Source organism: Centroberyx affinis, unplaced genomic scaffold, assembly GCF_046629955.1.
Source record: "Centroberyx affinis isolate AG114_WGS23_722 - 3 ecotype Tasmania unplaced genomic scaffold, CSIRO-AGI_Caff_v1 ptg005781l_1, whole genome shotgun sequence".
Taxonomy (NCBI): Eukaryota; Metazoa; Chordata; class Actinopteri; order Beryciformes; family Berycidae; genus Centroberyx; species Centroberyx affinis.
The window spans coordinates 8,699-22,500 of NW_027282930.1; the positions used below are offsets into that span (position 1 = coordinate 8,699).

General features: G+C 41.7%; 1 protein-coding gene across 2 annotated transcripts in view; it reads right to left on the reverse strand.

Annotated features, from left to right (window-relative positions):
• Positions 1–1,628: 1,628 nt before the first annotated feature.
• LOC139667818 (cell division control protein 42 homolog) overlaps positions 1,629–13,802 on the reverse strand; it is a 20,533-nt gene continuing 8,359 nt past the window's right edge. For both annotated transcript variants that reach the window (XM_071547293.1, XM_071547291.1), the window contains exons 3-6: positions 10,947–11,019; positions 10,719–10,828; positions 9,690–9,887; positions 1,629–7,300 (exon numbers count right to left, since the gene is read on the reverse strand). In XM_071547293.1, coding sequence (XP_071403394.1) covers positions 7,211–7,300; positions 9,690–9,887; positions 10,719–10,828; positions 10,947–11,019 — 471 coding nt within the window. In that variant the 3' untranslated portion in view covers positions 1,629–7,210. The remainder of the gene's footprint in view (positions 7,301–9,689; positions 9,888–10,718; positions 10,829–10,946; positions 11,020–13,802) is intronic.

Consider the following 13,802-nt stretch of genomic DNA (forward strand, 5'->3'; position numbering starts at 1 on the left):
GATACAGACAAAAGTATAAAACAAGAAATAGCACAAGGAGTGCATCAGGATTAAAAAAAACTGCAAACTCTGCAGGTGCTCATGGGTAGGGAAAAAGCTAGAGCAGGTGAAAAGACAAAGGGAAATTGTACTTCTATGGTTGGACGTTGTACTTGTACTTGGACTTTTGTGCTTCCAACCACAGAAGTACATTTTCCCTTGTCTTTTACTCTTTTACCTTGTCTGTTCCACTAAAAACATGGCATTGGGAAAAAAAAACTATTACCATATGCAGAAGTGCTAATAATGCCTAAAGTGCATATTCTTTCACATGCTTGTTATGTGAAGGAAGCCTCATCCACAGCTGTGTGAGTGTAGTCAGGATCAGACAGTCACAGACAGCGAGTCTCTGGATGTTTGGGTTCTTTGGCGGCCTTGAAAATATTTTACATTTTAGCCATTTCACACTTCAAATTCCAACATTGCCAACATTTCAAGCAGCCGATAGTAAAAGAGAGTCAGGGTCAAAGACCAAAGAGCGCTGGAGAGGATTTCAAGCTGTGACGGTACCTACAAGTAGTTTGTTTAGGTAACAAAATATATCAATCAGGATGGAAAAACTAGCCAGAAAAAAGTGAGTTAAATCCCTGAACCAGACTTACTTCTACTCCACTACAATTCAGAGGCAAATATTGTACTTTTTACTCTACTACATTTATTTGATAACTTAAGTTACTAGTTACTTTGCATATTCAGATTAATAATACAAAATATAATCAACTAATAAATTATGATGTATTATTATAGATTAAGATAAAACTTTATTGATCCCCAGGGGGAAATTTACAAACTACCCAGCAGTAAATAAAGTCATTAAAATCAGCTTCACTTTACCAGCTGCAACATTAAAGGGATGAACACATTAATGCATCAATAATATATACATCGATATAATGTACAATATTCTGAAATGGGCCATTCTGCATAATGAGTACTTTTACTTTTGTTGCTTTAAGTACATTTTGATGCTAATACTTTTGTACTTTTACTTAAGTAAAAATTTGAATGCAGGACTTCTACTTGTAACAGAGTATTTTTTATACTGTGGTATTGTTACTTTCACTTAAGTACAAGATCTGAGTACTTCTTCCACCGCTGCTTGCCACTCATACATGCATTGAATTGTGGGCTGCATATATTTATACAACCCCAAAATTGTTTATATTCTATTTTTATTGCTTTTTATTACTTCTATTTTACAATTTTTCTTTTGTTCCCTGTTTTCATTTCCCTGCAGTGATCGATAAAGTTAAAGTTAAGCATCTTTACACATCTTATCCCTGACTACACTTGTCTATAACTCTCATTTAAGCAGTTGACTAAAAAACACCTTTTTATTATTTACAGTAATGACCCATATACACAAACTCAAACTGGGAGCTGCCCAGTACCACCACAGAAGAAGATGGGAGATGATTGCCTTGATGCTGTAATTTTCAAATAAGGGGTAAGAAGAAGGAGCAGACAGAAAAAGGAATAAACAGAATAATAATGAGAAGACGGAAGGAGAGACAGAGAGAGAAGAGGAGGAAGAAGAAATTAGTTAATAAAAAATAACATAAAATCAAGCCAAGGCAAAGTAACATTCAAGTACTTTTTTATTATTTCAAATCACCCACGGGTTCCAACATTCAACTGAGGTGCGTTCAATACAGAGCAGTCAGTGTTTCCACATCTGTTATTATTGCTTCAGCTGTTATTACTACTATCACCAGCAGGTTTCTGCCATTAGAAGCTTATTATCAGGATCGCTTAGTATGTCAAACCAGGCCAGTGACACCCACTCAAACTGTTGGCACTCAACCATCAAGTAATAGTAAAAATATCTAAAAAAAAAAAAAAAAAAAAAAGTGTCCAAAAAAACTAAAATAATCCCCCAAAAAACAATAAGGAGCAAAGAAAAAAAAAAATATAATACTCGTCATCATCATAACATTATTAAGAAAACACCGTAATCTCCAAAACAACGGGAAAAAAAATAAGCAAAGTGGAATTTCGGTTCATTTTAATGGGGAGTGTCACTCAATTTAAGATTTCACATGATTATGATTACTGTGGGCCGGGCCAGTCAGTGTCACTGAGCATGAACAACTCTCTCCCAGAGGACTCAACCAACATTTCTGAACATTTTGTCCCGAGGAGCATCCATCAAGGAAGAGTTCTGTCTTCATATATGATTGAATGGGAGAGTTAACCCTCTGATCATAACATTCTTATACATACTTATAGTAATTTTGCTAACTTTTTGTAAATGAAAAATTTAACTATTGATCATTTTGCTGTTAGAGAATGAATTCAAGCAGACGACTTAAAGCACTCAGGATGATTTTATGAGGATAGGGCCACATTTTCTAATTCAGACATGACACCATCACTATAAAATAAAGCTAATTTGGCTATAAAACCTCAATCAAACATCCTGTGTACCTCAAAAAGTCAGTCCACCATTCATTATCTATTGAGAAGCTCCAGACACCTGATGGCATTACGGCTTCGAGTCTAAATTCTCTGATTTCTGACTTGAAGAGAGATTTGTTCATGTTCAAAAAATACCGATGATTCCCGTCACCGACCACAGACACAACACAGATGAACTCTTAAACCGAGTGGACTTCCCCTTTAAGGCCTCCAGGTGGTGCTGACACACCAACAAGCACTTGAGGTTCCAGTCAGGCCAAAGGAGAGAGAAAAAAAAAAAAAAAAAAAAGGCAGGAGAGGACGATAATAAGGGAAGGAAAGTGGAAGGCTTGCTCTTTAGCCACATCGGGTATATATATAACAGCATCAGCCTAGGCTAGTGTGGATCCACATAGACGATACATGAAGATGCAGTAAATTTGTTGGCACTGTGGTTCAGAATGGAAGTCGATGAGAAGAAATATTCCAGATGTGATGCTGATGTGAAGCTCCTCCCCCCCGAGAACCTCCTGTTACAGCTTTGTTTCCGCCTTATTTTCACTGCAAAGGCACAAGGGGTGCTGCTAGGAAATCCCTGATGCATCTTTAGTACAGTGGCACCTCGCATCTCTAAAAGGAGCTTAGGGACCCCGAAAATACTCCCCCTTTTCCCCCCCACTAGTGACACCTCTGGAAAAGGAGGCGTTTTCCCAGCAGCACTTGCAGCCTAGCATCCTGTATGCACTCTGAGCGCAGAGTGCTAGAAGTTCAGATTTCAACTTTTGCCCTGCTCAGTAATTGCAGCGTAACAGCAGGAGCCGTGACCGGAGCTTCACCCCTGCATCTGTTTATCACCGCCAGCTAACAAAAAAAAACAAAAAACAAAACAACAACAACAACAACAGAAGAGGTGCTCAGTGGGCTCCGGGGGCTAACGGGGACCAACAGAGTGACTCAGGCCGGACACAGAAACAGACAACCTGAGGCGCAGGTCTGATCTTTTCACGGCTGTCTGAGCAGGATCACGTCTGTCCCACACAGGTTTGTATCTATTGTATTGCTGCTCCAGATACGAGCTTCAGACAAAATGCCCCAAAAATATGAATTGAATGTTAAAAAAAATCAGGTCATCTGTCCAGCCTGAGTCGCACCATCAAAACAGCCATCTAGCAAGAGGCTTTTTTAAACCGCGTATGGGTTTTTACACACGCTCCACTTTGAGATCCCCCACTTTTCCAGAACTCAAGGTTTAGACTTTGCAGACCTTTGACTACAGGCTAATGTGATAAAAGGTGGAACATTTTAGCTAGTAATTTAGACTGTGGTGGTGAATTTCTATACTTTTCTTGATTTTTGTTGTCGTTTCTCTATACTTCTAAAAACCTGGAAATACTCAGTATAATTTTCCAGACTTTTCTAGGAACCCGGTCCAGTCTGGAGCCCCAGATATTGTCTTCTACGGGTTTTTTTTTTTTTATACCCAACCAACAGAAGAAAAGCTATAAGAGAGCAGAGATCAGATGGTGGGTGGGGTTCAGTCTGTTTAAAAAACGCTTCCTTGACCTTCCACACAGATGTTTACAAGCCATGTGAAGGGGAAGAGATGGTTCATTTCTGGCCGAGCTGCGAAGGAATCAGAATTTTCACGAGAAAAAATTATTAAACCTACTCTGACACTAACTCTGGAGGCCTTAAACGTAACCCCTAACCTTATATAGAGACAGAAAATGAACTTTTGTGATAATTAGCTTTCAAAAATAGAACAACTTCTGACTTTGTGGCCTGGCCAGAAAGCGGAAACCAAGTAAGGAAAAAGATGATGATTTCACCCAGTTTGACAGCAGCCTCCTGCTGGAAGGACCAGTGAGGATCTGACTGGCTTTAAGCGATAAGGCAGCAGGTTTCTCCAGTAGGCGTTACTACCAGGAAACAGGCATTTACAGTAAAACTACTGTGGCTTAGAACAGTTGGAAGTTTAATACCTTTTCTAAGGTTTAATACCAAAAAAAACAAAAGAAATCCCCAAATGGAATACACAGTGTGACATCAAGCTGCATTACACACTGAAGTTAGTCTGTTGATAGTTGTTGTGCATGCTGAAGGTGCTGCATGTAGCTGCTTTAAACTTCAATATATCAGTCAAATTAATTGTGATAGCTTGGTATAATTACCGTAAACAAATGAGAGCATGGTGGAGACGATTGGTCGCCTCTATCTCACACCAGTGCTATAGTAAGCGCGAGTGTTTCTCCAAGTTATTTAAATTATTTCCCATAAGCCCCGTTGGTTCCTGCCCCGCCTCCCCCTCCTTGGCGCCACTCTGGGTGCGTTTGTTTTGAAGAGCAAGAGGAGAGATAACTTGTGATCATGGAATTATAAGGATCTATCTGGGTGGAGTGCATCAAAGATCTGACATACAAGCCAACAAAACTGTTAGGTAATATTGAAATCCCAAGAGGTTCTTTAAAAAAAAAACATAACACCACACAAGCAAAAAGTTACATTCAATGATAATGAATGTTGATAACTCAATTTTGAAAAAAAGCCTCGTAACTCCAAGCTCACAAATGATTTTCTCCATCTTCCTTTCCCTCCTTCCACCATCTGCTACCAGAAACTCTGAAAGCTTTAGCACCGTTTGCTCTGGAAGAACAGAACCTCTTCCTGTTTTGTGCCGTAAAGAGATCCAGCAGATTTCCCTCCAGATCCACCAGGTGAGGGAGAAACAATGGAGGATGCAGAGTAGAGACTGGTAGAGGCTGATGCTCTGGTTTGTTTACGGTAATTACACTAATGTCTCAAAATGAATGTGCTCATGATTTATTAATGTTAAAATGCTGCACCTAGCACCTTTATTGAACACTATGTAATAATAGGTAGTACGCAGTATGAGCTTTCAGTCACAGCCAAAGTCAGGTTGGGTTTGGGATGCGACAGTCCACAGTGGGTCGTCTGAAGAGAGAGAAGGCAGCATGACAGCAGAGAAAGCACTGGTGTGAAGACGAGGCCAGAATGACGATTTGTGTCGGTATGTGTGTGTGTGTGTGTGTGTGTGTGTGTGTGTATTCGGACTACACCATTTTCCAAATAACCACATATCGCTGTTGTCAGGTGAAAACCCCGTGACACCAAAATTTTGATTCGACTTTTTACATGTTTTTACTTCAAAGATTACGCGTTCCTCCCCTTGGGCTCTTGCAATTGAAAATGTCTTGTCATCAAACTAAAAACAAGCTCGACTTTATTTCCGAAGGGCAGAAACATTTTGAAGACTTTTCATTTTCACACCGACAGCAGCGATACTTAACCGGCAGATCATGTAAAACACCTGCAACGTTATTGTTTATGTCCTGGGATTACTGAAAATATGCATGTAGACATAACCGACTGCTTCAAATGTTTGTATGCGTATGTACGATGTCTTTTGTGTGCGTCTAGACTGCAAGGCATAAGCGGATTTTTCTTTTTTTTTTTCTCCAGTCGGTATAAAGCACTAGTGAAAACCTAATTCGCCAACTCCGCTCTAAGCAATCCGAGTCTCTTTCTGCTGCTGTGGAGGAAGTCGGGTTACAGTCACCAGCCATGTGCACAGTGGGTTTTCTACAGCAGCAACACTCTCAAAATCCAGTGGTCTGCAGGGAATGTGACTAACCAACCAACCAACCAACCGGGTCATGTCTCTAGATCTTCCTCTTTTACCAGGAGTGTGTGTGTTTTTTGTTTTTTTTTGCTTCACCTGCTCTCCCTCCCATTAATTTCTTCTGTTGTTTTGATTGGCTTCATAACAAAATATCATGAAGGTTGTAGCGTTTCCTTTCTATTTGGACTTTTTTTTAATTTTTTTTAGCAATGCAGCCATAATTTCAGCCAAAACAGGAACCAAAGCTGAAATTAACCCCCCCAAAAGAAACGCTGACATACCCAGGGTTCTTACACATTCTCCATTTCAAAAGCATAACCACTTTAATATCAAATTCCATAGTTTTTGTAGAACTTAAGTCCTTGATTTGATTTGAAGATTTTGGTGTTCGATAAGATTTACGCAGATAGTTGTCTTGCGGTAAAACCACTGAAAATGTTGTTATCGTATGGGACAGTAAAACAATATTTTTTCCATACTTTTCCAAAGTTTTTTCTGCAATTTCCAAACTTTCCTGGAAAGACCTGGAAATGACCCAATTCTGCTTCCATACATTTGTACACTTCCCACGCCTGTATAGGAACCCCCTGTCTGCAGCAGGAGATGATTTTACACAACAGCAAAATATCACAATATGTGAAACGGCAGCGGCTTCTTACAGCTGCGGATCAGGATTGAGCAGATTTTATTCCGCAATTCCTAAACTTTTAAAAGGACTTTTCCCCAGACTTTCCTGCGTAGGAACCGTTGAATTTTGAGAAGGCGGCTGCCAGTCCAGCGTCGGCTGTAACCGTGACTTCCTCCACAGAGTGTATCTTTAAGGCGTTTGAGGTTCAAACCTCTCTATCGCTCCACCTGCCTCCTCTTATTATCATTATTAAACCCCTGGTTACTAGTTTAGCGAGGAGTGTTGTTCAAAACTTGTTAGCCACAGATGTGTTACAGCGACACGAATCTACGATGAAAATATAGCCTGTCCATCCCAACAACACGCTACCGCTGAAGGCACTGTTTAAACGAGTGTCTACCCCCCCTCCCTCCATACTCCCTCCCTCTTTTCCCGTCTCCATGTATCTGTTCCCATGTCCACTCGTCATCCTCCTCCTCCTCCTCCTCTTCCTCCTTCCTTGGCGTCTATAGCAGGACGCAGCGCTTCTTGGGTTTGGTCTCCGGAGGCTCCAGAGCCGCCAGGATGGCCTCATCAAACACGTTCTTCAGCCCCCTCTGAGAGAGAGAGAGAGGGAGAGAGAGAGGGAGAGGGAGAGGGAGAGGGAGAGGGAGAGGGAGAGGGAGGGAAAGAAAGAGAGAGAGAGAGAGAGGGAGAGGGAGAGGGAGGGAAAGAAGGAGAGAGGGAGAGAGAGAGAGGGAGGGAAAGAGAGAGAGAGGGAGAGAGAGAGAGAGAGAGAGGGAGGGAAAGAAAGAGAGAGAGAGAGAGGGAGAGAGAGAGGGGGGGAGAGGGAAGGAAAGAAGGAGAGGGAGAGAGAGAGATAGGGAGGGAAAGAAAGAGAGAGGGGGAGTGAGGGAAAGAAAGAGAGAGAGAGAGAGAGGGAGAGAGAGAGGGGGGAGGGAAAGAAAGAGAGAGAGCGAGAGAGAGGGAGGGAAAGAAAGAGAGAGAGAGGGAGAGAGAGGGAAAGAAAGAGAGAGGGGGAGTGAGGGAAAGAAAGAGAGAGAGAGAGGGAGAGAGAGAGAGGGGGAGGGAAAGAAAGAGAGAGAGCGAGAGAGAGGGAGGGAAAGAAAGAGAGAGAGAGGGAGAGAGAGGGAAAGAAAGAGAGCGAGAGAGAGAGAGAGGGAAAGAAAGAGAGAGGGAGAGACAGAGAGAGAGAGAGGGAGAGAGAGGGAGGGAGAGGGAGGGAAGAAAGAGAGAGAGAGGAGAGAGAGAGAGAGAGAGAGAGAGGGAGAGCAAGAGAGAGAGGGAGGGGCAGGGAAAGAGAGAGAGAGAGAGAGGGAGAGAGAGGGAGAGGGAAGGAAAGAAGGAGAGAGAGAGAGGGAGGGAGAGAAAGACAGAGAAATACAGTGAAACAGTGATAAGCTATGTTTCCATCCAACTGTAAAATAAAGTACATTTTTCGCAAATTTTCGAAATGTTTCAAAAAATTAAATGTGAATTAGATGTGTTTCCATCAGCTGGGTTAAGCTAAAATAAGATTAGCACTTTATTGATCCCATTGGGGAAATTCAGGTGCCACAGCAGCAATTGGTGGTTTGAAGTGAATAAAAATCAGCTTCTTGTTAACAAACAACAAAAACATGTCTACGTCTTTCAAAAACGGATTAGCATGGGCATTTTTCCCTGTTGTCCAAAAAACCTATCTTGTCACCTTTCGGAAATAAAGTCAGAGTATGCGTCTAAAAGGTAAATGTTTAGTTTTAGTTGATAACAGTTTCTGTTTTTAGCCAAACAACACATTCATTTCCACATTCAAGTCTCACATACACAACCAACGAGGACAGGGTTCCTACACGTTTTCAATTAAAAAATTCCATACTTTTCCCAGACCTTGATTTGTTTTGAAGATTTTGTCTGGTGTTCAATATGATTTACGCAGATAGACATCTTGCCCCTGCTAACTAGGTCATATCACTGTATAGACGAAGATTGTTTTTCACAGCGACAAACATCAGAATATGTGAGATGATTGGCAGGGTTCCTACACGGTTTACATTTTAAAATTCCATATTTTTCCCAGACCCTATGTTCTCGACCGGATTTGATTTTGGTGGGTATTTGATATAATGCATGCTGACAGCGGCTGGGTAATAAGAGCGTCCCTCTATCTGAACATTATTCTTCACATCAACAAAAACTGTGGACTCAAAGTGGCTCTACAACAACATAAAAGCTAGAATTATGTGTGTATCGGACCTGAACCGCAACATTTTCCATACTTTTCCAGTCATTTTTTTCAAATTCCCAAACTATTCAAGACCTGGAAATGATCAAATTCATTTTTAATACTTTTCCAGACTTTCCAGACCTGCGTAGGAACCCTGTGAGGAGACGTCTGCTGCTGTTTTTCTTTTGCTTAGCGAGTTTTCAAGTTGCATCACTGACAAACTGACAAACGGCACTCGCTGGTCGAAAAGTCGAATGAATTGAGGTGGCGTGTTTTTACTTCCACATTTTCCTCTATAGAGATCAGTAAAGTTTATCTCGTCTTATCTGATCTTATCTTACACACACAAACACACACACACAAATAGGGCTGCTAACTAACGATTATTTTCATTGTCGTTTAATCTGTCGATTATTTTCTCGATTAATCGATTAGCTGTTTGGTCTATAAAATGTCAGAAAAATGTGGATCAGTGTTTCCCAAAGCCCAAGATGACGTCCTCAAATGTCTTGTTTTGTCCACAACCCAAAGATATTCAGTTTACTGTCATAGAGGAGTAAAGAAACCAGAAAATATTCACATTTAAGAAGCTGGAATCAGAGAATTTTGATTTAGATTTATTTTTCTTAAAAAATTACTCAAACCGATTAATCGATTATCAAAATAGTTGGCGATTCATTTAATAGTTGACAACAAATCGATTAATCGTTGCAGCTCTACACACAAACACACACACACACACACACACACACACACACACCCCTTCCCTGTGTGTGTACCTGTGTGAGAGCGGAACACTCCACGTATTTGACGGCCCTCAGGTCTCTGGCCAGCTTGTCCCCGCTCTCCGGAGCCAGCGGCCTCTGCTTGTTCTTGGCCAGCTTCTCCACGGTGTTGCTGTCGTCCCTCAGGTCCACCTGGGTCCCCACCAGCAGGAAGGGCGTCCGGGGACAGTGGTGGGAAATCTCCGGCACCCACTGTGAAGAAAGAGAGGGACACAAAGAAGAAGCATTAAAAAAAGGTGTAAATCCGCGAGATCGGGGTCTGAAATTAACACCCGCCGAGCGTCAAGTTTCTTTTTGAGACAACAGCGTTTGAACGTCTCGATTTTAGACAGTCTTTGGTCTTTTGCTGTTCTCAAACTTTGTCCCTGCTGACCACCGTACACTCTGTCTGACCGTGAGCCAATCAAATCAAAGCAAATTAATGGCTCTGTATCAAACAGGCTCCTGATTGGCTGCCTGCTATGGTAAACTAGCCTAACGTTACTTCCTGTTATTCCCATGTGGAGACACAGCGAGTCTGAAAATAAAGGAAAAATAAAGACCCAAGACAAAAAAAAATCTTTTGTAGAAGTGAGTGAGCAAATTAAAACTCTACATCTGGATCACTTAAACAACAAAACAATAAAGTGAGTATTATGTGTTGACCAGGAAGATTGTGGTTGCAGTCAATTCCTGGGAATTGCTGTCGTCCTCAATATGTCGGATTTTTCATTCAGATTTGACTATTTCTGACAAGCAGCTCTAACCCATAAAAGTCTGTTTTGTAGCACCAACACAACACCAAACTTAACTGGATGTCATTTGATATTTTTAATGGTTAGGTTTGGGCTTGGGCTTGATTTGACAGTAATGATATGGAAAAGAAGAGTGCATGTTTACCAAACTAACCCAAAGTTGGCAAAGACCAACAGACACAGACATAAAGACGCACACAGAGACACACACAGACACACACAGACACACACACAGGCAGACAGCGACACACACACAGACACACACAGAGACACACACAGACACACACACCTTCTCTCGGACGTTCTCGAAGGAGGAGGGCGAAACGACAGAGAAACAGACGAGGAAGACGTCGGTCTGCGGGTAGCTGAGGGGTCGCAGCCTGTCGTAGTCCTCCTGACCTGCAGGGGGAGACACACAGCAACGTCAACAACTAAGCTACTACTACTACTGCTGTTAACCCTGTGTTTACACAATAAGCCACAACACTCCAGTCTTACAGGCTTTATACAAACCTACCTGCTGTGTCAAACAGTCCCAGAGTGTACGGCTCCCCGCCGATCATCACCGTCACCGCATAGTTATCAAACACCTGGAGGAGACAGAGGGATGGAGGGAGAGAGGGGTGAGGGGAGGAGAGAGAGAGAGAGAGAGAGAGAGAGAGAGAGAGAGAGAGAGAGAGAGAGAGAGAGAGAGAGAGAGAGAGAGAGAGAGAGAGAGAGAGAGAGAGAGAGAGAGAGAGAGAGAGAGAGAGAGAGAGAGAGGGGAGGGGGAGAGGGAGAGGGAGAGGGAGAGAGAGAGAGAGAGGGGAAGGAAGGGGAAAATAGGAAGTAAAAATTAGATTAGGACATATGATGTGTGAAGTTCTTCTATGCAAAACAGGAAGTATACATCTCTTCATCTTTATGGCCTTGTCCAGGAGACAGACTCTGTGTGTGTGTGTGTGTGTGTGTGTGTGTGTCTCCAACAGATATGCAACAGGTTTCACCTCATTCCAGCCCCTCCACTGATTATCGTCAGAAAGACCTTTGTTGTTTGTTTGCACTTTCCATGACCAAACGTTTTTGTCAACAGGCCACAGCAGCGGTTGGGAAACCAAAATTCATCAACCACTGTAACTATTTTTTACCGACCAACTAGGTGATTCAGACCAGAACAGGACGTCCAGATGGGGGCTGGTCTGTAGTAAGAAGTGGCTCATAGTCAAGAAGTGTTTTAAAGTCAATTTAGAAGTGAATTGAATCCCTGAAAGCCAGAGTCAGATTTCACCCGATCTACATCACCATGATCAGAAGGATTTTTTTCGACATCAACAGACATCACGATTTGGCTCATACATGCAAAATCACATGTTAAATAATCAAATTAGTGTTAATCCCATTGAACCGAATGGTAAACAAAACAGAAATTTTCGAATAATATTCCTTAAAACGTTTCATACGTCATTTTGTCAGAGTTTTTAAATAAAAATGTGCTTGTTATCATCGGTTCAGACAGCAGAATTGTGCGTCACGATTTCCCCCAAATCACCATATCATCACCATATGATTCCACTGAAAGACGATAAACCATAATATTGAATTATCGCCCGGCCCTACCTGCACTGTCCTGACTACTGGCTGCTATTACAATGTTAGGGATCCATAATTGAAGCTTATCCTGCTGTTGCATCAATTACAAGTCACTCTAGAGAAGACTGACAGCTCAGTGCAGACACGTGACTCAAGTCATTTGGTCCAAGTCTCAAGTCATTTTTTCTTGGGCAAGTCAAGTCACAGGTTATGTCAAGTCGAGTCCCAAGTCAAGTCACTTTGTTTTTCCCCCCAAGATACTGCAGTCTTATCTGCAGTATCCAGTCTTTATAAAGAGAAAAGACAATGTATTAGTACCTGTCTAATAATGATATTATTGGTTGGTTATTGATTGTATCTGGCTAACGTTAGCTAACATCAGCCCTCACAGTTTGATGTTGTAGTCTGGCTGTCAGAAATCTTTGATGAGCAGGTCTTGCATTCAGCAGTTCGCCTTTTTCCTTCACGTGAAATTTTTGAATCCGAAAGTGATGACTCTTGGCACAGTCGCGGCCGCCATGATGATGATGATCTGATCTGATCCATAGACCGTATAAAGATCTGATCATACACACTACAGACACTTGTAATGTGAACATTGACAACGTTGAACATTTTAATATTTTATATTTAATATTTAAACTGAAAACATAAAATGAACACAAACAAGTCATTTGAGTCATCATGTCTCAAGTCAAGTTAAGTCACGAGTCTTTAACTTCCAAGTCCAAGTCGAGTCTCAAGTCATTTATTTTCTGTCAAGTCAAGTTGCAAATCATCAAAACAGTGACTCGAGTCGACTCGAGTCCAAGTCACAATGACTCGAGTCCACATCTCTGGCTCGGTATGTTGAAGACGTAAATGAACATGTGTTACGTCTTGTGACCTGGAGGACAGAGGGATTCCTGACAGCATTCCAGAGTCGAACCGGCGTCAAACCGACCTCCACCGCCTCTTCAGGTGTGTGAGATATTTATTTTTATCTTTTACAAGGACAGACACAAAACCACAGTGACTTACTGCAAGAAAGTCCCTGCTGGGTTGCATCACAGAATTCGGGGAATGTCAGCTGGTTTCCAGAACCTGTCCTTGGAGCAGGTTGGAACACGCTCATAGGGGTTTAGGTGTCCTTACTATACTGGGCTCGTTATTGGGCAAGTAGAGGGGAACAAATAAATCAAAACTGGGCTTCAGCTGCAGTGGAGATGCAGCCTGACTGGACCTAACATCTGGCCAAATCCCAGTCTCATACTTAATCTCAGTACAACTACTAGAGATGGGACGGTATATCGAAATTCAATATTTCGCAATACAGAAACGGGACAATCCGTTATGGTGGGTCAGGAACATGAATGGTGATATCAGCTCCATGTTATTCTGCTGTAGTAATCACACACGAGACTCTTGACCATCACAGTTTCACAAGCTCTCCATTCAAATTATATTATTGTCACTTTGTAATGACATTTTTAAATTGTTGTTTACATTCTAGCAGCCAATGGCATCGCTGGAAAGATTTGTGTCTCAGAAATAAACAGAATTCTGCAATCATTCTTTGCTGACTGTGCAACTTTTATTTATTCCATCGTACTTTGGTTGTATTGAATCGTGAACTCCTTATCGCGTTATCAAATCGTATCGTCCCGTCCTGAACAACTACCGTAGAATCATATATCTAATACTTTGCCTCTTTAACTAATAATCTTAAGGTCCATTCGCATCTAGAACGATAACTATAAACTATAACGATACACTGTTGCTCAGTCATTCACACTACAACAACATAGTTTTATTATTCCTCTCC